This window comes from Dasypus novemcinctus, chromosome 9, assembly GCF_030445035.2.
Source record: "Dasypus novemcinctus isolate mDasNov1 chromosome 9, mDasNov1.1.hap2, whole genome shotgun sequence".
Classification (NCBI taxonomy): Eukaryota; Metazoa; Chordata; class Mammalia; order Cingulata; family Dasypodidae; genus Dasypus; species Dasypus novemcinctus.
Window position 1 is genome coordinate 82,811,175 of NC_080681.1, and position 24,310 is coordinate 82,835,484.

Genomic DNA, 24,310 nt, shown 5'->3' on the forward strand with positions numbered 1-24,310 from the left:
TGTGTTCTGTGCTCTAGCCATACTGAACTTTTTGCAGTTTCACTGCTGATCATCCACACTTTCACACTTCTGTGTCAGGTCATGCCACTCCTTTTGCCTAGCACACCTTTCCCCTTTTGCCTTACTGACACCTATTCTTCAAGACTCAGCTAGGATATCCACTTCTCTGTGAAGTCTACACTGATAGCCCATCTCCTTTCCCTGACAGCAGGGGTTCTTAACCAGAGTCCATGAGCTTGAATTGAAATAAAAATAAAATAAAGACATTATTCTTGTGGGGGTGTGTTGGTGCAGGTGTGATATAATTATTAAATAATACATAGTATAGTGTGGACTTAGTAAGGGGTTCGTGGTTTTCACCCGACCAGCAAAGGGGTTGATGGAACAAAAAAGGTTAAGAACCCCTGCTCTACAGTTTATAGAGTTCCACCTCTATGATCCTGTAACACACTGAACACTAGTTAACCTCCATCAGAACCATTCTCTCTTTTCCTTTGTGAGTTCCTTGAAGAGAAGTGCCCTACCTAGCACAGCATTGTCCCATAAATCTGATAGGACTGTGCAGGAGTGAACTTAGGAGTCATTTTTCATTCAGTTAACATTTACTGAGGACTTACTTTGTTTCAAGCACTGTGCTTTACCATGGAGTAGACAAAGATGAAAAAATTGACTCCAGGCAGGGAGAGCTCACCGTCAAGTGAGGAAGAGAGAATAATGCATAAAGCATTGTAAGCCTTGGGATAGAGGGATGCACAGAGGACTGTGGGAGGACAGAGCTGGTCAGAAAAGGGAATGTTGGAACTTGGTCTTGGAGGATAATGGCTGTTCACCACACAATGGGGGAAAGGGCATTCTAGGAATACATCAGCAAAAGATAAGCCTTTTCTAGAATTGGGGGCTGGTGTTGTTGGAGAGTGGTGCAGGAGACAGAACCCAGAGGGCCTCTGCGTGTTTAGAGTGGGCACACAGTGATTCTCAATGCATTTCAGTTGAAGGCGTAAGTCACCCTGCACCTCGATCAGAGCCAGGCACGCCAGGGGCAGAAGCGTTTGAAAATCAAGAAACCTGTCCCAAGCCCCCAAAGTTCAGTATCAACTGTGGAAAACCGAGCCGATCCAGGCTCTGTGGTCAGTAGGAGGACCCCCATCTGTGACAGGAAAGTGCCATCCCAGCGGACCCGGCCCCAGCGTCCCAGAGGTAGCCAAGCACGCTCAGTTGCCAGGACGCAGTGGCTCCCTTGGGGAGTAGTAGAGTAACGGAGTCCCAGCCTCGGGGGCGCCAGGTCTTTGGGGATCCTGGCCTTGGGGGGGGACTCGCGCCGCGGGGGCGGGGCCTTGGTACGCACGCTCCCTTCCAGCCCGCCCCCTCACTCCGCGCCGCGCGCCGGCTTGCAGCTCGCGGGCTACCGGTTGCCCTGGTAACCGTCGCGCCGCGTCCTCCGAAGAGAGCTCCTGTCAGTCCGCTGAGCCCACCGCCCGCTCCCGGTTGCCCTGAGGTCTTCGCGTGGGCCGGAGACGCAGGGACAACAAAAATGGCGGAGCGGAGCCTAACGGCGCCCGAGGCAGGTCTGTGGGGGCGGTCGAGCCGGGGAAATCTAAGGCAGCACGGCTGTCTTGGGCCTGAGGGACAGGGGACTCAGGCAGGGCCCTACTCCTGAGAAGACACCCCTGTGTGCGCGTTGGGCCTATGACCTTGGGGTCAGAGGTCAAGGGAGGGCATATAACTCTCTGAGTGGAGGGCAGAGACCTCGGGGTCCCGGTGGTGGCGGAGGGGTGGGGGTGTGTGTGGGTGTGTGTGCCCACTATTGAGGGAGCATGAGCCAAGAAAGGTCAGGAACCCGAGAGTAGGCACAGGACCCCACACTTGTGGGAACCCTGGGCGGGGGGGGGGGGCTGATCTGGGGGTAGGCTACCTCACCAAGAGGGAGAGGGTTCCTTAAAAAGGGACATGCCTTGGGGGGAGGGAGATGCTCTGATTCTGAGGGGGCAGGTGTATGGTGTGAAGGTGTTACTTTAATATAAGGCAGTGTCATGGAACAGGGTTTACACAACCCCCGGTATTTGTGTTTTGAGTAGTGTCCCTAGAGTCACTCCTGGTCACAGAGAAAGTATACAAATCCCTTGGGTCCTGAGAAGGACTAGAGGCTTGAGGGAAGCCCCAGTCCTTTAGGGATCTACCTAAAAATGCTGAAGCCTGAGTATGAGTACATATAGGATCAGTAATCTTGAAGGTCTTTCAGATTCACAGAGGAGCGCATGTCCACGTCTTTGTGGGTGGAAGAAAGTCGTTAAGGAGGCAGGGAGACTGACACAAAGGGAGACTAGGAACCTATTCCTGAGGGCCAGGCCCCTTGTGGGTATGGCTCAGGTTGGAGAAATAGTCACCTAAAGTGTCTTATAGGGTTATAGAAGAGAGGAAGTTTTTTTCCCCTGTGTATGAGAGAGGGAGTTTGTTCCTCAAAGGGGCTTGGGACTGAAGAACTGGAGCCACGATACCGAGGAATGACTTCTCTGTGTGTAGAAGAGCACTGGCTTTAGGGGGTATGTGTGGCAGTGGTGGCGGCAATATATATATATTGTATATATATCCTCATTTGGCATTATGGTTGCAAGAGTGACCCACTTGAATTATACAAGTCCTAGGGGTTTGGGTGTGTGTGGGGTGTTTATGGTAAAGTTATACAAGGATTGGAATGGAAACTCCATGAAGCCATCAGGAGTGGCTCAAGGGACTATAACTTTGACATACTCATTCTTTTATTCACTCTTTCATTTAATTAATATATATTGAGTAGAAACTATATGCCAGGCACTGAGTTAGGAACTGGAAACTTCCTGCTCCAAATTCTTACCTTGTTTTTCTTTTTCTTTTTACTCATAGCACTTGCCTTTGAACATGCAATTTAATTTGCTAATTGCCTTTCTCCTTCTACTAGAATGTAAGCTCAATGAGGGCAGTTTTCTTTGTTTTGTTTACCAGTCAATCTCATGTGTCTGGAACTGTGACTGGTATATAGCAGGTTCTCAATAAATATTGGTTAAAATAAATAACTAAATGACCCAATCTTGTCTGGAGATTTAAGACACTTTCTCTGAGGAAGTGGTAATTTAGCTCAGATATGAGGAATGATAGAGATTGAATAAATGAAGAGAGGGGCAAAAGTGGTCTAGACAGAGGAGAAACCATGTGCAAAAACCCTAAGGCAGGAGAAAACATTATGTGCTGTGTTTAAGAAACTGATAGGAGACTGGGGTGGCTGCATTTAGAGCAATGGAAAGAGAATAGAGAGGTAAGCTGAATCCAGATCTTGCAAGGCCTTATAGGATATGATATGAATTTTGGTAAAAAATCTTAAGAATAATGGGAAACCAAAAAGGGCTTTTAAGTGACATGATTAAAATCAATAAAAAAAATTTGGTTACAATGTGGAGAGTACAGAGAATACAAGAGTGGATATTGGAGCAGTAGAGAAGAGGAGAAGGAATTGAGAAGTTGAAGAGATAAAATTAATAGAATTTAGAGAAGGATAGGGATGAGGGAGAAGAAGGTATCAAGGACTACTTCTTTCTAATTTTTGTAACCTGACAGTTCGTGTGCCATTACTAAGAGCACTAGAAGGAGTTCTAGGTTAGATTTGAGAAGGAAAATCAAGAGTTTGGTTTTGGACAAATGGAGTTTGAGGTATTATTGAGGTATTTAAATAAATGGAGAGATTGACAAGGCAATTGTGTTTTCAAGAAGAGTCTGAACTGACGATTTTTGGCATAGAGGTAATTACTAAGCCATGGATGTAGATGGGATAGCCCAGTGGGAGAGGGTAGAGGACGGGAATGAATTGTTGAGTGAATGTAATATTTAAATGCCTCCCAAAGAGACGAAGAAGGTACAACCAGGGAGGTAAGAAGGTAACCAAGAGAATATTTCAAGATAAATGGAATATTCAACATTTTGAATGCTGCTGAGTGATTTAAAATGAAGCTTGAAAAATTAGTTTTAGCAGCAGAGAGGTCATTGATAACCTTGATTAGAGGAAATTGATGAGGGTAGGAGCCAGCTCATTTTACTTCTCAATCTCAATGGACTGGCTTAATCTTCCTTTCTTAATTCAGACACCAAAGAGAGAATTTGATTAACACCCATAATCTTTTCCTAACAGATTATGCCGTGAATCCAGACCTAATACCTTTGGATTAGGTGTCCAGCTTTGGCTGGGTGGAGTCACCTGGTACACAATATGGCCATCTGTTGATTTCTTGTTTCAATAGCAGTAGCTAACATGTATGGAGTTTTTATTATATACCAGGCATTAACTAAGTGTTTTATATGTTTTAATCTACCTCAGCTCATAAAAATTCTCTAAGGTATTACTTCTACTTTACATATGAAGCAGTTTTGGCATAGAGAGGTTGAACAGTTTAAGATCTCTAAAGAATTAATTTAAGATTGTAGTTTTCCATACTATTTTAACATTATCCAGATTCATCATTTGGTTTTCTGTTTGAATTATGACATACTACATACTGAAGAGATCAAAGACATGATGAAAATTCCTGCCCTACAGGAAATATCCTTCTAAGCTAAGTACACTCTCGAAAGGGGAAGTGGAAAGAACTGGGGCTCAGATTCTTGTTTAATTCCTGGTTCTGTGACTTACTAGATGTGGACCTTGGACTCAACTTTTATGATCTTCATTTTCCTTATCTATAAAATAGGGATTATATTTGCGGGGTGGTAGTGAATATTTGAGGCAATATAGCTTGTTATATTTGCGGGGTGGTAGTGAATATTAGAGGCAATATAGCTGAAGTGCCCAATAAATTTTATTTCCTTAGCTCTCCCACAGCTTGAATATAAAAAATTCCAAATGTATACATTTTACTTAGACAAACCTTAGACAACATAATGATTAATATAAGACATTCTTTTTCCCCCATTTTTCTTAATTGAAATAATTGATTTGCTATTAAAAGAAAGGCAGATTTCAAGTTTTAGGGAATGTAGAATTGTTACCTAAAGTTTTAGGGAATGTAGAATTGTTACCTAAACTACCTCTAGGAGGTAGATTTTGAGGAATTTCTTGAGGGAGTGAAGGGACACTTAAGATACTTTTTTTCAAGTCTGCACATAGCTCTGTAAGAAGGTCAGAATTGTAAAAGGAAGTTTCTTCTTGTAAAAATCATGTACCCTAAAACAGGGATATGAGTGTCAGGACTTTATTTCCCCAGCAATTTGACTATTAATACTAATAAAAAAGAAGACTATAGTTCACTAAATGTAGTCTCACTTATTAGTCTTTTTTTTTTTTTTAAAGATTTATTTATTTATTTAATTCCCCCCGCCCCCGCTGGTTGTCTGTTCTCTGTGTCTATTTGCTGCGTCTTGTTTCTTTTGTCCGCTTCTGTTGTCATCAGTGGCACAGGAAGTGTGGGCGGCGCCATTCCTGGGCAGGCTGCGCTTTCTTTCGTGCTGGGCGGCTCTCCTTACGGGGTGCATTCCTTGTGCGTGGGGCTCCCCTACGCGGGGGATACCCCTGCGTGGCAGGCATTCCTTGCGTGCATCAGCACTGCGCATGGGCCTGCTCCACACGGGTCAAGGAGGCCGGGGTTTTGAACCATGTACCTTCCATGTGGTAGGCAGACACCCTAACTGCTGGGCCAAGTCCGTTTCCCACTTATTAGTCTTGAGACTAGATTGTACCAGATTCAATTTCTCAAATTCTTCTTACTTTTTTCCAACTATCATTAAAAAAAACTTTTGTTTGAGTTACTTGGTAAAATAATTTGCTTTCCTGTACTGCCAAGTTCATTACTTTTGTGAAGGCTCACACAGACCAGAAATATTAGAATAAAGTAGTTTTTTAAAATGGCCTGAGCCTCAATCATTTCCTCTATGAAATAAATGTGTTTTTTTAATATAACAATTGCATGAATCTGAAATCATCTTTGACAGAGTCTTGAAATTTCTAAAAGCCTAGGCAATGTTTGATACCTTGTACTAATTATATGACCTTGGGCAAAAGTTAAATTTGTTTGGCTTTAGGTTCCTTATTTGTAAAATGGGGCTAGTAAAACTTACTTTGGAAGTGAGAATTGGTAATAAGTTATGGAAAAGTCATAATGTCTTACATCCGCAAAGAAACTGAAGCTTAATTTGCACTTGCGCCTGTTTATGTGTGTTTCCCTAAAGGCTTTGTAAAATCACCTTTAAAAGAAAAAGAAATCCAGATCCATAATCTGCTAAATGACAGCCTTGGATAAAGATATATTTCAGATTTCATATATTTTTTTAAAATTTGGAAAGGTAATACAGTAAAACTCTAGATTATGTAATACCCCCAATGGAGTATGGGACAATTCCTGTAATTAAATATGTTAATATCACATTCACACTAAGTGAATAAAGATCATAAACATTGCAAATAGCTTTGTATCAGTTTGGGTAAGGTTTTGCTGCCAAATTAGTTTTGGTGCTAAAATAATGAAAAGGCATACTTTTTTAAAAAAAAGAGAGATTTGGGGATTTTGACATAGTTTAGAAAAGGAATTGTGGATATACATTTAGCCACTTTTAGAAATATTTTTAACGTTAAAATTGTTTTTTATTACTTTTTTATATTCTGTAATATCAGAAAGCATAGCTTTATTAAAGATTCCAAAAGTATTGGGCCAGAAAGCACCATTGGTTGCCATGAAGCCTATGTGCTTGTTTCTTCAAAGGCTTTCTGATAATGTTTGTATTTCTGAGATCTGTGAATGTTGTATTTGGCTTTATTTTCAAGCTCGGTGTCAATTTCAGTGGTACTAGAGAATTGTGTGCATTAAGAAGGTCAGAAGGGTATCAATATTTTGCATACATTTTCTTAATAAAATCCTGGCTTTGCCTTTGAGTCTTTTAAAAACAGCGCAGTCTCATGTGAGTTTAGAGTATTTTTATTAATTGTTAAATTTCAGCAGTGGAGTAGGTGCTAATTTTAGTATTGATTTAAGGAAAAATTTTACTCTTAGTTCAGTTTGATGTTTCTGATTATAAGAAACCAGAAAGCTTGTGATACTTCATCAATAGTGTTCACCATGTGGGAGTATGTTAATTTTTGCTTTTTAAAATTCATCATTTATTTAATGGGACCCATAAAAGAAATTTATTTTTTGCAATCTCTAAAGGACTTTTTTATTTGTCAAACATATTTGATGACTATTGTTTTTGAACCTCTGAGTCTCTAAACAGTTTCAAAATAATGTACTTGCCTGGCAACTGAAGGAACACCAAATAAGCAAATGCAAAAGGATTCCTAAAATTTTAAATAGAATTGAAAACTTATGTATAGGGTAAGAAATTCCTCAATAAAGACTTCCAACAATGTTTTGGAATGCTTAGGGGGAAGGGAATAGGAAAAACAATCTGCCAACCAATTGTAGTTTGCTTGCCTTATTTCAGGACTTGTAGAACTCACTAATTGTAGTATATTAATCTCTGTATAATAACTCTGTGAAAGAAAACTACCTTGTGGTAGACTGCATCACTATTTTTTTAAAAATTACTAATTCATTCAACAATATATACCGAGTATCTACTATATATCAATTATGCTAAATTCTGGAAATTCAGAGATGTGTTAGATAAAGTTCTGCCTTCAAGGAGCTCCCTCCTAGTGAAGGAGGAGTAGAGTTAGAAAGGTTCACTTTCAGCCTTGGTGGTGGTCATGGTAGCCTGGGAAGCCTTTTTGGAGGAAGGGATATGTGAATTGAGTCTTGAATGACAAGGCATTAGCCCAGTGAAGATAGTAGGCAGAGAGATTGGGAGTGAACAGGAGGGGTGGAGGGCAGACAGGGCATAGGAAAGTTTCAATGAATTCTCTTCCATGAAAATGCATCCTATGTGCAAACTTATAAAAATTTGAAAATGATTTTAGTACCTTTGTGTGTCCCCTGAAGCCCAGAGTAAGAAATCCTCTTATATTTTTTAGTAATGAGGTCACATTAAAGAATGTGAAATCTTGAAAATAGGAATATTTTGGTGGAAGGGTTTATCTAGTAATCTGTGCTAGAGCAGGATCAAAGCAGATTCTGGCCCCTAAATTACTTGGTTCATCAGTTTATTTTATAATTGTAGCCTCTTTATAGTATACTTTGATTTTGCCTCACAATAGACTTGAGGAAAGAATCCAAGGTTATGTAGATAGGTTCAAAAGCAGTAATAGTTCAAGGTTATATGGCTGGAAAGTGGGGCTTTCTGACCCCAAAACCCAGATTCTTTCCATTCTTTCTCTCCTGTAAATAGAAAAGACATGTATAAGATTATAGAATACAGTAAGGAGAGTGTATCCATATTTTGCATATTAGAGGTTAAATGATTTAGCAAGGTCACAGGGTCACAACTACCAAGAAGAGGAGCCAGAAACTATAACCCAAATTTCCTGTTTCCCAGGTCTCATTGCTTTTTCAACAAATCATAATAGTAGTCTTCCCTAAAATGGGAAGGGCTAAAATAGCCAAATATTATAAAATGAACTTTAAAAACAAAGTTATTTATTTCAGTATGTCAAACTAGTGCCTCCTTTTACCAGGCTTTTTTCCCCTAAACAAATCAATTTTATTGATACATATCAACAAAGCATACAATTCACTCAAAGTGTACAATCAGTGGCACTTATCACAGTCACACAGTTGTGAGTTCATCACCTCAGTCATCACTAGAGCATTCTCATCATTTCAACAACAACACAATAATAATAAACAAAAAACAGACAAACAAGAAAATTCCTCATCTCTCAATCTCTCTACTTCCCCTGCTACACAAAGCTGCTATTTCTCTACCAGGCATTTTTTATATGTCTTATTTAATTCTCACAAAATCCTTCAAATGATATAGTTATCTCAGTTTTACAGATGAGGAGATTGAACCTCTGATAAATTAAGTGGTGTGGCTAAGTCTACAAAACCAATAAGTACTATAACTATAAGTATAATCCAGGTTTATTTGGCTCTATTTCCATTCTGACAGGACTACTCCACTCTGCCTTCTGACTTTGTTTCCTACCTGTATGAGCTCCTTCCTGACTGGAGAACATGGAATACAGAAGGACTTAGAATGACAAAAATTTGTTACCTTAGAAGAATAACTTGTACATACATTAATTTTCAGACAAATATATTAAACAAAAACTGAGCCTTTGTTTCTAGTTACTCAAACAATGGGATTAATGAGGTCTTTCATCTTAGACATCTTTATGCACTTATAGTAAGTTAGTGCATAATAGCATGGACTAAAAAAGCTATAGCAAAATACTTCCCACAGGGATACGTCTCTGGCTTAATCAGTTGGTCTCCCGTCTACCATATGGGAGGCCCTGGGTTCATGTCCTGGGGCCTCCTTGTGAAGACAGGCTCGCCTGCATGCTGCAGAGTCCCGCCTGGCCCACAAGTGCTGTAGAGAGCCAACTCAGCAAGATGACACAACAAAAAGGGAGACAAGCAAAAAAACCGCAGAAGAATGCACAGTGAATGGACACAGAGAGCAGACAGCAAGCAAGCCATGGTGGTGGTGGAGGGGGGAGGATAAAAAAATACTTCCCTCATATATAACATTCAGTAAGTAGCCATTTTTTTGGGGGGGCTTAAAATTTTAGATTTAAGTATTTGAGCTCATGCTATGAAAGCTGAGGTTGTTGACACAAATAAAAGGAAAAATTAGAGAAACTTTTGACATTTTATAAACAAAATTTTCTAGTTGGATGCAACACAGATACAATTGGTGAGCTGGGGTTTGGCACAAGTTCAATTAAAACCACATTTAGAGGTGTCTATCTCTTTAGGCATCATGGCACAGTAAATAGGGCATGGATTTTGTAATTAAACAGATAAGATATAAAATCCCAGCTCTACTACTTACTGTGTGAGAGTGCTTCACTGAACCTCAGTTTTCTTCATCTTTAAAATGGTGATAGTAATCCTTTTCTAAATAGGATTGTAGGGAGTATGTAATGCAAATTAAACAGTATAAATACTCATAACCAACTCCATAGATTAATTGATGCCTTCCATTCCATGGACATGTTGCTTTATATATGTTTAAAGAATTTCTCTAGGGAAGTGGATGTGGCTCAAGCTATTGGGCTTTCGCCTACCAAATGGGAGGTCTGGGGTTTGGTTCCCGGTGCCTTCCTGAGAAGGCAAGCTGGTGCAGCAGGCAGGTGCGGTAAGCGCAGCAAAAGAGACACACAAAAGGAAAGACAGTGAGAGACATAACAAACCAGGGAGCTGAGGTGGCTCAGGTAATTGAGTGCCTGTCTTTCACATGGGAGGTCCTGGGTTCAGTTCCTGGTGCCTCCTAAAGAGAAGATGAGCAGACACAGAGCACACAGCAAATGGACACAGGGGGCAGACAACCACTGCAAACAACCAGGGGAAGGGATTGAAAAAAACCTTTCTGATCATGTAACTAACCCATATGATTGAAGAATGCAATTATGTAAGTGTATATGAATAGAATATGAATCCCAGTGTCAATAAATATTAGGAAGAAGTTAAAATAATTTTAAATAAAATTGGAAATATGATCTCTAGCTGTAATACTCTTCTCACTTTACTAATGTTATTTACCAATGTACCAACACAAGAATAACAGTAATTACGAGAAATATAAAATTTTTACTGTCTGATAAAATTTGTTGTAAGCTGAAGATATTTTGAAGTTTCCTATGAAAAACTAAAAGATTTCATCTCACTTTAGGTTTATCAATATAGTAAAGTCTTGTGTTTGAATCTCGGTGTCATATGTATTATACAACTAGATGAAGAATCAAATGATTTAATAAAAGAAGTGGATAATTTTTATTCTTTTCTCTGAAGCGACTATCTTTTATTTCAATTTAATATAAACTATATGTATCGAGGACTCAGCTTCATGTAAACAACTTTTTCCTATATTCTGAGGGGAAATCATGATCTAGTTTATCCTTTTTATTTACTCCTAGAACCTGATAAAGGCCTTAGGAAAGAGGAATTTACCTTCCTTTGGAATTCACATTTGCAATAGCTGGACTAATTTTAAGTTGGGTTGCAGTGATTAGATCTTCTCATTACTGGGAGATTTTTCATTGTGACTAAATCAGCATATTTTTAGTTGATTGAGTTTCTTCAATTAAGGAACTCAACAGATAATTGAGTTATTGTATATTTTTTAATTGAAATGTGAAGTAGTTATGTTCTGAGACTATGTGTATCACCATTCCAGGGGTCACATTGGTTTTTCTTTTTCTTTTTTTTGGGGAGGAAGAGGGAGAGTTTTTTCTCTATCATTTGTACATCCTTACTTTCAAATTGGTTTCAATTTGGCAAAGAGTTGTTCTCAACAAACTTTACATTGAAGTGCATATGATCCTGATAAAATAAGCTAAGTAAAATTTTCTTCGGAAATCTAATTTTATTGCTGTTTCACACTTAAGTTATCAAAAATTGCTGCCTTATCCTTGAAAACATACTACTCACTTAGAACTGTGGAAATGAGCTTTCCTGTTAGAGTGACAAAGCATCCTTATCCTATAGACATATGCTTTGAACAATGCATTCTTTGAAGTTTAGGATCAAATTAGTTTTGTCAGAGGATAGATAAACTCCTTTTGTTTCTATCCTAGCAAGAGAAATATTCTTAGATTACTGAGTTTTATTTTTTAAAGTTCTTTATCTTATGTATCAATCCATTCAGTTTTTCAGAGAAACTATAAGTTAGGTAAAATCTCTTAACTTTTCAGCTAGAGAGCGTTCCTGAATTTTTCTGCTACAAGGTTTGCCCACTGTGCCTTGCCCCAGTTCAGTAAGAAAGACTGGCCTACATAAGGCCCTAGATCTTTGGTTCCTTTCTTTTTCTATTCTTCATCATTCTCTATTTTTATAAAATTACTTTGCTGTGACCTGTCTGGCAGACCAGTATAAGTCTCTGATCCTTAGGTATTTCAGGTCTAAATGTGCTGTTTACCATTGCCAAACAACCCTGAGTATTTAGTACCAAAGAGAAGCAATATGCCAGGAAATATAATTTTAAAAATATTTGTATGGAGTTCCTAAAAATAAAGTTTGATTTCTGAATCCTACACAGCTTTCAAAATGATAAATCAGGGCTTAAAATCTATTTTCTATTCATATGAGTTTTGTGAATCTGAGAAAACTGCTTCTGAAGAAAAGTAAAGCAAGTCTTGGATACATCAAGGAATCACATTTCTTAATTCTGAAACTATCTCTTTACCTTGCAAGTTTTTTTTTTTTTAAGATCTACTTATTTATTTCTCTCCCCTTTCCCCCCACCCCAGTTGTCTGTTCTCTGTATCTATTTGCTGCATCTTCTTTGTCCGCTTCTGTTGTTGTCAGCGGCACGGGAATCTGTTTCTTTTTGTTGTGTCATCTTGCTGTGTCAGCTCTCCATGTGTGCTGCACCATTCTTGGGCAGGCTGCACTTTCTTTAGCGCTGGGCAGCTCTCCTTACGGGGCGTACTCCTTGCGCATGGGGCTCCCCTATGCGGGAGACACCCTTGCGTGGCATGGCACTCCTTGTGCGCATCAGCACTGAGCATGGGCCAGCTGCACACGGGTCAACAAGGCCAGGGGTTTGAACCACGGACCTCCCATGTGGTAGACAGATGCCCTAACCACTGGGCCAATTCCGCTTCCCCCCTTGCAAGTTTTAATTACTTATTTTGAAAAGTATAAATAGTTATGTGGAATTTAAATAAAGCAAGATATTCTTATTTCAAGTTGTATTTGTTTTATCTGAACCATACTTAACCACATTCTGACTTGTATTACAGTTATTATCTTTATCTTTCTTATAGTCTGCGCATTTTTCCTTGAAAGAGTACAAGAAAATTTATATCAGGCACAAGGCAGTCTTGGCTGAGTGAATGTCTGATTGGAAACCTCCCATTTCTCTCCATCTTGATTACCTAGGGACTTGGGAATGAAATGTTAGTCATTATTTTTTAATTAAAGTAAGGTTTTTAAAATTTAAATTTAGTTTCCACAAGTAAAGTAGGAGCATAAGAATCTTGAAACTCTTCCCCTCCTGTAATACAAACCTTGTTAATCAGAAAATAGTACATTAAGGTTAAAGGCCTCTGGTGTTCTTTATTTTTATTTTTTTATTTTTTTTTTTACTTTTTGAGTCTCTTACACACAAGCCTGCCACAATTAATTCCTGTGGACATATGTCAGAGCTGGAATGGATCCAAGGGCACAGATAAATGTGAGTTAATCAGTACAGTTCCTGGACTGACTTTTCCTAGACCGAACATGCAAACTAAAGGTAAAACCTCTTACGTTTGGTCCAGTTGGCTCATCTACTCAAACTGAGCCTTGTTTAATGGAGTCTCGTTTTGGGTTGAGAGAAAGGAATAAATGATATCTGCTCATTAAGAACTTACCTTCAGCGTACATCTTGCAGGTACAATGAGTTAGGTGAAGTCTGTCTTCTCTCATCTCAGTGGCTATTAACAATAAATTCTTGGAATCAGGAAGGAGGTACAACACAGCCCCTCCTTTTGTTTCTTCCATGTGGTACTATTTTTCCTTACATCAGTGGTTGCAAATTGGCAGCAAATGGGATGGATCAAGCTATCAGACATTTTGCTGAGCTCATGAAGCATATAAATAAGAAATTAACTGGGTTGGACTGGTTTTCAATGATTTAAAAATAGGGAGATTTCACAAAAATAAGGATTTTTGACTTTTCTTAAAAGTTCAGATCTGACAAAACTGATCCTATTACTGTATGTTCGCTCTTGACTGGAGCTGAGTAGATGATGTCTCCTTTAAGAGGAAGTAGGAGCTTTCTGGTATGAAAGAGTCGCGACCACTCCCAATTTTTTACTTAATTCCTTATTCTCATTCTGCTTCATTCATTTGGTGTTACCTGCATAGCTCCTAAAATTTGCAACTCCTGTTTTAGGCCATCACTATGAAGATGTGTACACACACACACACACACACATACATATATATTTTTTCTGGTATGCTAAATTGAAAATAACCCACCAAAGAGGTAAGTTTATGTTCTCTATTCTCTACCTCTGTAGAGCACAGTCTTCTAGTCTGTCACATGCTACCACATGGTTTAACTGGGTCACACAGCCTCAATAGGATCAGCATACATATGAGGCCATTGCTTAGAGGAATATTTTTGGCTATAGTTGTGTAGGGGGTCGTTTTTATTCCTATTGAAAATAACCTTTCTATTATGGAACATTGCAAATATATACAGAAATAGAAAGGAGAGTATAAGAACTACTGTGTACCCATCCCCTAACTTCAACCGTTATCAATTTATGACCTATCTCCCCTTATTTTCTCAGGACTATTTTGGAAGTCTTTACAGATATATACTTTAATCTATAAATATTTCAATTTATATCTCTAAAGTATATATACTTTATGTATATGTGTATAATATCACACCAAATAACAATAACTCCTTAACACCAAATATCCACTTTTTAAAATTATAAAAAGTGAATTCCCTTCCACCTTATTTCCCCCCTTGCCATTAAGTAACTATACATGATTCATATTTAAATAATAATTCAAATTAAGAATAGATTAGACTTGTCTAAAAAGTGGTATATCTGAACTCTAGGGATTTAGAGGAAGAAAAGCTAATTTTGGGTTAAATTGATCGGGTCTTGAAGAATGGGAAGGATTCAGTCTAGACTAAGTTATACAGTGATAGTAAATGCCTAAAAAAATCCCAGTGGTTTACAACAACAAAGGTTTATTTCTTGCTTCCATTACATGCACATTGTGGGTCACCTTGGATTTGGTCCACATCTTTATGTCAGGATCTAGGCTGACTGAGCAGCTTCTATCTGGGACATTGCTGGTCTCATGGAAAAGAAAAAGAGGCCATCTTAGAACAAAGCAAAGGTTCTTAAAGCTTCTGCTTGGAAATGGCACACATCACTTCTGCTCACATATCTGTTAAAGTCACATGGTAAACCTGATATTGACAGGTTAGGGTGTATAATCCTCCCATAGGGCAGGGCAGCAAGTATTTTAAAGAATACTATACTTTATGACAGGAGAGAATATTCTGGGTAAGAATGGAAAGGGTATTCTGGGCAAAAATTTAGTGGTATATTTGGGAGTTAGTGAGTAGATCTGTTTTTTAGGAGTAGAATAGATACACTGTTTGATATTCAGAGGGGGAAAATGGCTTCATTGTGGGAAGGATAGACTTATTTTAGTCACACTGAATTTGAGATAATGGATATCCACGTGGATATGATAAGGACACAGCTGGAAGTGGAGATGACTCTGGGAGAGAGGGAGGGAAGGAGATAAAACCTATAGGAGTGTGTGTGTGGTTAAAGATATAAATATCTGATACATATTGTATAAAGAGTATGTTGAGTATAAAATGAATCATATATTTAAAGATTTTGAAAAATTGGGGCACGTGAAATTCTTGGCAAAAACCTAGTATTAGATTGCAATATATTCATTTTTAGAATTAATTTTGTGTCATGTGCCGATATAGTAACTTATTTGTCTAGATTTATTGCAAGCAATATATATTTATATAGTTATATTTTGTGTATCTCTTTTACTGTATTAAAACTAATGTCCTATAAGGGGAATGCACATATTATTGGCTCTAATAACATTACATGAAGATCTTTGGATGCGAAGTATTAATAACTAATGATTTTAATATAGAACATAGTATTCTGATTTATAAATGAGAGGCTATTATATGTAAGTATTGAAATCATACAATAGTCTGGAATAGATAATGTACTTAATCTTCTGGTCTTCATTGTGACTTTTATTGTAGATTTTTAAACAAACATTTACTGAGAGCCTGCTTTGTGCTCAAACATTTTTTACATGACATATTTCATTTAGTCCTTAAACAACCTTAATAGGTTTGAGTTTTTTATTAATAGTGAAGAAGTTATAATCTTTTGTATAATATGTTGGCGATGATAGTAGTACCATTTCTATAATGCTTTAGAACATACACAGCAATTTCATATGTGTAATTTATTTTAGTACAAGTTATTGTGCTAAGCATGTACTATATGCTGCAGATTTCTGAAACATTTAATCCTTATAGACCTACTGTGAGGAGAGCATTATCATCACTTTACAATGAAGAATGGGAAACTCACATATTTAAATAGCTTGATCAAGTTTACAAGGCTAAGTGAAAGATTACAGATGATTTTAAGTCAGCCATTACATTTAGTATATCTACAGAGTAGGCCCTGACAAAAATTGTGTGCAATAACTGAAAGAAAATATAATGTGAAAAACGAATAACTTCATGTCGGTATTGAATTTCATGTTAGTGCTTAGTGACATTGTGGAAATCATACCGATATATGATAAGAGCTGAACAGTTTGTTTTTAATTTATTTGGATTGTTTTATAAAATTGTTTTAAGATATATTATGAGTTATGCCTAGTGGCAACAGATTTTAAGTGCTCTCTAGTTATTCCTCTACCCCTCACCTCCTAGGTATATCATGCTATTAATCTTTCAGGAAAAGAAAGAAATAAAAAATTATATAATTAAAGGCATACTTACCAGAAAAGACTTAAAAGAGCCTTCACATAATCTCTTGAATTTAGGTAATAGAGGAAGTATAGGACGGACTATACTTTATATTGTAAAACTACTGTAAGAGCTATGGTGTCTTTGAAGAGATAAAACATCCTTATTAGAAATTTCTGAGACATTTCATTATGATAAAGCTGATTGGAGTCACATCATATATATATATATATATATATATATATATATGTTATTAGAGAAGTTGTGGTTTGCAGAAAAATCATGCATAATATACAGGGTTCCCATATACAACCCCATTATTAATACTTTGCATTAGTGTGGTACATTTGTTACAACTGATGAAAGCACATTTTAATAATTGTACTATGAACTATGGTTCATGATTTAACTTAGTGTTTATTGTTTGTCTTGTGGCAGTTCTATGATTTTTTAAAAAAATTTTATTTTACTAACCTGTATACAGTGTAAAATGTCCCCTTTTTAAAAGTTTTTTTAAAAATTGAAGTTTATTATTCATATATGAACATCCATAAATAGTAAGTGTATGGTAAAAGTTGTGAACTTACCAAAACAAACATACCTATCATCATGAGACTGTAAAATTTCCCCTTTTAACCATATTCAAATATATACTGTAGTGCTGTTAATTATATGTCCACAATGTTGTGTTTCTATCACTATTATCCATTACCAAAACTTTTCTTTCATTCCACATAGAAACTATTTACATTTTAAACATTAATTCCCTGTTCCCTACTCCAGCTTCATCCCTTGGTAACCTGTATTCTAGATTCTGATTCTCTGAGTTTGCATATTCTACTTATTTCTTACTAGTCAGATCATACCATATTTGACCTTTTATGTCTGACTTATTTCACTGAACGTGATGTGTTCAGTGTTCATCCATGTTGTTGCAAGTATCAGGACTTCATTTCTTTTTTATGGCTGAATAATATTCCCTTGTGTGTATATACCACATTTTGTTTAGTGTTTCATCAGTTGTTGGACACTTAGGTTGCTTCCATCTTTTGGCAATTGTGAATTGTGTCACTATGAATATTAGTATGCAAATATCTGTTTGAGTTGCTCCTTTTAATTCTTACGGGAATGTTCTAGAAGTAGGATTGGTGGGTCATATGGTAATTCTATATTTTATTTTTTGAGGAACCACCAAACTGTTTTCCGAGGTAGCTGCACCATTTTACATTCCCACTGTATTAGTCAGCTAAAGGGGTGCTGATGCAAAATACCAGAAATTGGTTGGTTTTTATAAAGGGTATTTATTTGGGGTAGGAGCTTACAGATACCAGGCCATAAAGCATAAGTTACTCCCCTCACCAATATTTTCACATATTGGAGCAAGATGGCTGCCAATGTCTGCGAGGGTTCAGGCTTCCTGGGTTCCTCCCTTCCAGGGTCTTGCTTCTCTCTGGGTTCAGGGTTCCTCTCTTCCCAGGGCTTGTTCTTACTGGGCTCAGGGTTCCTCTCTTCCTGGGGCTTGTTTCTCTTTCCTCTGTGGGCTTACTTCCTGGGGCTCCAGCTTAACTCTTCAGCATTAAACTCCACCATCAAAACTCCAATATCAAAACCCTCAACTCTGTCCTTTGCCATGTCTTTTATCTGTGAGTCCCCCCCCCCCCCCGCCATCAAGGGGTGGGGACTCAATGCCCTAATGATGTGGCCCAATCAAAGCCCTAATTATAACTTAATCATACCCAGTAACAGACCAGATTACAAACATAATCTGATCTCTATTTTTGGAATTTATAACCATATCAAACTCATATACTCTCCAACAATGAATGAGTATTCCTATTTCTTCATATCCTCTCCAACACTTGTAATTTTCTGTTTTTTTTTTTTAATAGCCATTCTAGTTGGTGTGAAATGGTATCTTTTTGTAGTTTTGATTTGCATTTCTCTAATGGCTAATGATGAACATCTTTCCGTGTGCTATTTGGTCATTTGTTTATCTTCTTTGGAGAAATGTCTATTCAAGTCTTTTGCTCAATTTTAATTGGCTGTTTGTCTTTTTATTGTTGAGTTGAAGGATTTCTTTATATATTCTGAATACTTAACCCTTGTTTGATATATGATTTCCAAATATTTTCTCCCATTGTTGTGTAGGTTGTTGTTTTACTTTCATGATAAAGTCCTTTGATGTATAAAAGTTTCTAATTTTGTTGAGGTCCCATTTATCTATTCTTTTGTTGCTTGTGTTTTGGTGTAAAGTATAAGAAACCATTGCTTAATACAAGGTCCTGAAGATGTTTCCCTACATTTTTTTCTAGGCGTTTTATAGATCTGACTCTTATATTTTGGTCTAATTTCAATGTCTTGTCTTTGAGTTTACTGATTATTTTTCCAAGTCCAATCTGATGTTGAAACAGTCCTGTGAATTTTCATTTCAGTTATTCTGGTCTTCTTCAGTTGTTCTGTTTGGTTCCTTTTTGAACTTTTTTATCTGTTTATTGAGATTCTCTTATTATTCATAGTTTTCTTAATATTCTTTAGTTTTTTCTCTGTATTTGCCTTCATATCCTTAAGCATATTTATTGTTTTCCAGGTATCCTTTAGTTCTTTCTATTTTCCTTCATCTCCTTGAGTATATTGAGAACCAATTTTTAAAAGCTCCTTTTCGGGTATGTCCATTGTCTGACCTTTGTTGATGTTTTCTCAATTATTATCCTCTTCCTTCAGCTGGACCATAATTTCCCGTTTCTTTGTATGTCTTGTAATCTATTGTACACTGTACATTTTACTATTTTAAAATGCTAAATCTGGAATTTATTTCATAAGATGTCGGTTTCTTGAGTTTGTATCCAACTAGTGACATGACAAAGATTTTCTTGAGTGTCAGGGGCTTACCAAGCAAAGCTAAGTAAAAGACACCTTTCACTGTCTTTGCAAATTGACTTTGCATTGGTTGATGTGCTCCTTCACAGTTCAGCCTTGCTATTAGGAAGATCAGCTCAAGATGAATGCAACATGCAGGCTCCTCCCTATCTTTTCTGGGCCTGTCTCTTGTCCTTGGCTTGTGCATGCTAGTGGTTTTAGTAGTTCGCTATTTATAAGAGTTTGAAAGTCCTCTCTACTCCCTAGGAAACAGACTTTTTCTCTCTCCCTGGTATTCCACTGCTGGACTTAAAGCAGGTAAACTTTTGCCCCAGGCCACCCATCTCAATTGTTTTTTACACTGCTGAGGGGCCAGGAAGGACTCTAGGGGTACCATCCAGGGCTCCCAAGAAGCTGCTCTTTCTAGACTTGGCATCTGCCCAGAAAATGCAGCCCTTCAACTGTCTTCACAGCTCTGAGGAAGGTGTATCGTTTTAAGTCCTTTCCATCTCCCTTGTCCAAGGTGGGTTGGAACAATGACTGCCCTTGGAGCTGGGTCCCTAGCAATCTGAAGTAGCTAATCAAAAGCAGTGATCAGTGATCAAACTGTACTCCCCTTGATCTTCTGAAACAACATTTTTTTGTCTCTCTCTGGCAGTAGCAAGCTGTGCCAGGGGCTAGACTCCATCTCTGCCTACAGCAGGTGTGAGAGATGGGTGATGGTAATCACTCACAGAGAGAGGAATTCACTGTTAATTTACCACAATTTACCAGCCTCTTCCTCCTGCTCTTCCCTGCATGCTGCACATCGTTCAACTGGACTTTGGAGTTTTGAAATAGTTGATTCATTCAGTTCCTTTTTAGTAGTTTTTGTGGTGGAGGGACTGATTCCTGGGGCAAGCTACTCCATCATCTTGCCACAATTTCTCACTACATTTTGTATTTAAACTTACTTTTATTCTTAAATAGCAAAATATGGAGTAGTGCTTGCTGACTTTTTCTTTTAATGAGGTGAGCAGCATCTTGACATAAAGCAAGGAGAATTTCTCATTCACTTAAATGGTCTAAGTGAAGGGAGTTCATTGATGTCATTTTTGGATAGATTTGAGCAATTCCAAAGTTGTGGGAAATGATCTACTCTTTTCTTATGTGTTTTGTGAGGAAAAGAAGTAAGTTACTTGAGATGATAAAAATAAAGTTACTAACTAAGCCTTTACTACTGAAGATATAACTACCTGTACTATGTCTATATGCCTAGGTCAAGCTGTGAAAGCTACTTTACTTAAGATGCCTCTCCTAGGCTTGTCCTCTTATTGTTCCTTATTATCTGTACCTTTCCTCATTAGTGATATCCCTTTTCTCCCTGGGCAGGGCCTCAAGCTGCAGCTCCCCTGGAGATCAGCTTTTATTTATTTAATTTATTTTTATTTTTAAGATGTACTTTATCTTGCCTCCTCTACTCTCAAAGTTCTTACTTTATCTTGCCTCCTCTACTCTCAAAGTTCTGATGAGTGTTGCTTTCTGAGAACATAATTTGTTATTGTAAGTTGATGTGTGTTTATTTTAGGGTACTTGGGAATTGAGGCAGCTGTAATGTACTTACACTATACTTAGTTGAGGATTTGAATGGTAACACAGTCAAACCATGTGATCCTGGGAATGTATGGTAACCATTCTGAGTTTCATTTTTCTTTGACAAACAGCTCAAGTTCAGGTTTATTTGTAGGGTTAGCTGTTTAGTGCTATACTTATGTAAGGTAATATCGTTAGGTCATTTTTATGGTGTCTTTGGGATACTCAAGAACTTATGTTAGTGGATGCTTTGAGTTCTGGGCTTCTAGGTTCTTGGCTATGTGGCATAAAAGAATTTAAGGACATGCCGTAGGGTAGGGTAAGGGACTAAAGAATTTATTAAGAAACAAGAGAGAAGCAGACTTGGCTCAACGGGTAGAGAGTGTCTACCTACCATGTGGGAGGTCCAGGGTTCAAACCCCAGGCCTCCTGACCCATGTGGCGAGCTGGCCCACATGCAGTACTGATGCGTGCAAGGATTGCCGTGCCAGGCAGGGGTGTCCCCTGCTTAGGGGAGCCCCATGCTCAAGGAGTGCGCCCCCTAAGGAGAGCCGCCCATCGCAAACGAAGCACAGCCTGCCCAAGAGTGGAGCCACACACACAGAGAGCTGATGCAGCAAGATGATGCAACAAAAAAAAGAGACACTGATTCCTGGTACTGCTGACAAGAATACAAGCGGACACAGAAGAACACACAGCAAACAGACACAGAGCAGACAACTGGGTGGGGGAAGGGGAGAGGGAAAAAAAAAGAAACAAGAAAACTTGAAATAAGTACACAATCCGAGACACGGGTACAGGTGTGCTACAGGGTGAGACATGCACATGGAGCCCTTGGTTAGGCCTTTTTAAGACCTTTCCCCCTCCCTCTCCCTAATGTTGGGTGGGGGCCCCAGCTGTTTGCTGTTCTGATTGGTTGATCTATGATCCCTGCCTAGTAGCTCTCAGGGGACCAATGGGAGGCCTGTTTGAAGTTTTCTGGGGCTTCCCTTTGACCCTGGAAAGAGTTCCAAATGGGACCTAGTGACCAGGGTCTAGGTGGAATCTTTCCAGCTTTGTTCTTAGTAGCATGGGGTTTCTGGGTGGAGTCTTATGGCCATGGTCTCTGCCTTTTCTCTTTCCCTATACTAACCTGCCTCACTTACTCTAATGGAAATTTCAGGTGCTGAAGGAAACATTTTTGAGTATACATCACAAAATACTAATACTAAGTCTCTTGCATTTACTACTCCTAGTACTTTTAAGAAACTGGGATGTAGTTTAGAGAGAATTTACATTGGGTTTGAGGTGATTTTTACAGTTGCAGAACCGTAGTTTTTTCCCAGATGTTCTTTAGGTTGTTTTCTTGATCCTAGATGTATTTTATTAAAAACAACTTATGTTAAGAGTGAAATCTGTCAGGGGGAGCAGGTCATTATTTGATCAGACCAGGAAAGTAAATGCTTGTATTGTTCTTTCTTTTGCATCATGTAGGCAAACCTTTCCTTTTTGAAAAATTGACTATGGCATATTTTCATATTGCTAGAAATGTTCTGTATCATTGAAGGGAGAAAGTGCTAGATTATTCTAGTGAGGACCTATTCCTATTATAGCTCTGCAAAGTCCTGGAAAATGTAGGGACAATAAAATGCCTGAGAAGGAAATTGACTAAATGACCTTAGGATTCTTTTATATTCTCTTTCCCTACTGAGGAATACAATGAAATTGCCTGTTGGTACTTTCAGAAAGTGTGCTTAGAGAAAACTAGATAAATGGGCAGATAAAAACTTAATTTGAATTTCATCCTTAATTTAAGAATTATTATTGAACCAGTTCAAGTTATTTTTGTTTTCTCTGGGTTTTGTAGTTCTAAATGGTTTAAAAACGGTTTCATATTGTTCAAAAATGAGTGTATTTTCATATTTTCTCTTTTTAATATATTGGTAAAACTGATAACATACTATTTTAAGCAAGCTAAACATTCATAAAGCAAAATATCCTAAAAGAACCATATTGATTGCCTTTGAGTCTGTATGTATACTTCTCTTCCCTTTAGTAAATGCTCTGAGCAGACCAAAAGGTAAAATATAGCCAGATTTAGTATAAAAAAGAAAATCGGCATTACATTTTTTGTTGTATTCATAAATGTGTTTCCAGTAATCTGTGTGCTTAAGAGCACTTACTACAGTACATAGCACATAGAAAACACAATGTATAAATATTTTTTACCAAGTTAAAACAGTTACATTGTGAGAAATAGGATCATACTACCTGTATAGTGTTTAAACAAAGTATGAGCTAAGTTGATTTACTTTGGATATGTAGTTGCCTTAAAGATGAATATATGCTTAGCAAATTTTGGATGAATGTCAGGGTTCTCTAGGGAACAGAATCAATAGGAGATATCTGTAAATACTATGAGATTTTATAAGTTTCTCTCATGTGACCGTGGGGGTGCACAAGTCCATATTCCACAGGCTGGCTACAAACCAGGGGCTCTGTCTGATGAAAGTCCAGTGAAGGTCCTTGATGAGTTTCCGAGAGACATTGGTTGTCCAAAGAGCTGGGAAATTCTCTCTGAATGCTGAAATCACTTCCCCTTTTAAGACTTTCAACTGATTGGATAATCCCAACCGATTGGAAAGTCACTCATTGCTGATGGCAATCTCCCTGGTCCATTGTAGATGTAATCTGCCATCTATGCAGTAAACTCATTGATGACTAAAGCCCATAAGTGTCCTTGTATTACAATTAGCCCAGTGCTTTCAAACAACTGGGCACAATTACCTGGCCGAGTTGACACATTAGCCTAACCATCGCAGTCACCAACATGCTCACCATTATTTTTATTTGTTATTATATTACTATTTTACATATCTTCTCATATTTTCCAGAAGCACTGAAATATATTTAGCTTGTTTTCTGATAATAGACTCCTTGAATCTCATCTCCCTAAAGATATGGTCACTTAGTTGTTAAAACTGTTGAATTGGTTTACCTTTAAGAAATAATTTAAATATTTCAGCTCTTGAATTGTAGTGCTAATACAAAAGTTTTAACACAATATACCAAAGATCTTGGCTAAAAGATTTATTTCTTAGAAAATTTAATAAATAATTTCATAACTCTTGTGCTTGAGACTGTTTCTCTGCTTTTGACATTTGTGGATAAAATTAGAGTTACTCTAATGATTGGGTGTGGAGTATAAATAAAGCATTCCAAAGTATTAAGTATAGTTGACAATCATGCTAGTATATGTTGATGTGTTTTTATAGATCTGTTTGTTCCCTAGAGTGCTTGTATTATGTATAGGTCATTTCCTTTAGCAGCACAGAAGTGATTTCCTATAGGAATAAGTGACCAA

General features: G+C 37.8%; 1 protein-coding gene across 1 annotated transcript in view; it reads left to right on the forward strand.

Moving 5' to 3' along the window:
- The first annotated feature begins 1,434 nt into the window (after window positions 1–1,434).
- Window positions 1,435–24,310, forward strand: part of AGBL4 (AGBL carboxypeptidase 4) — a 1,887,457-nt gene continuing 1,864,581 nt past the window's right edge. The window contains exon 1 of the mRNA XM_058303613.2: window positions 1,435–1,565. Coding sequence (XP_058159596.1) covers window positions 1,532–1,565 — 34 coding nt within the window. The 5' untranslated portion in view covers window positions 1,435–1,531. The remainder of the gene's footprint in view (window positions 1,566–24,310) is intronic.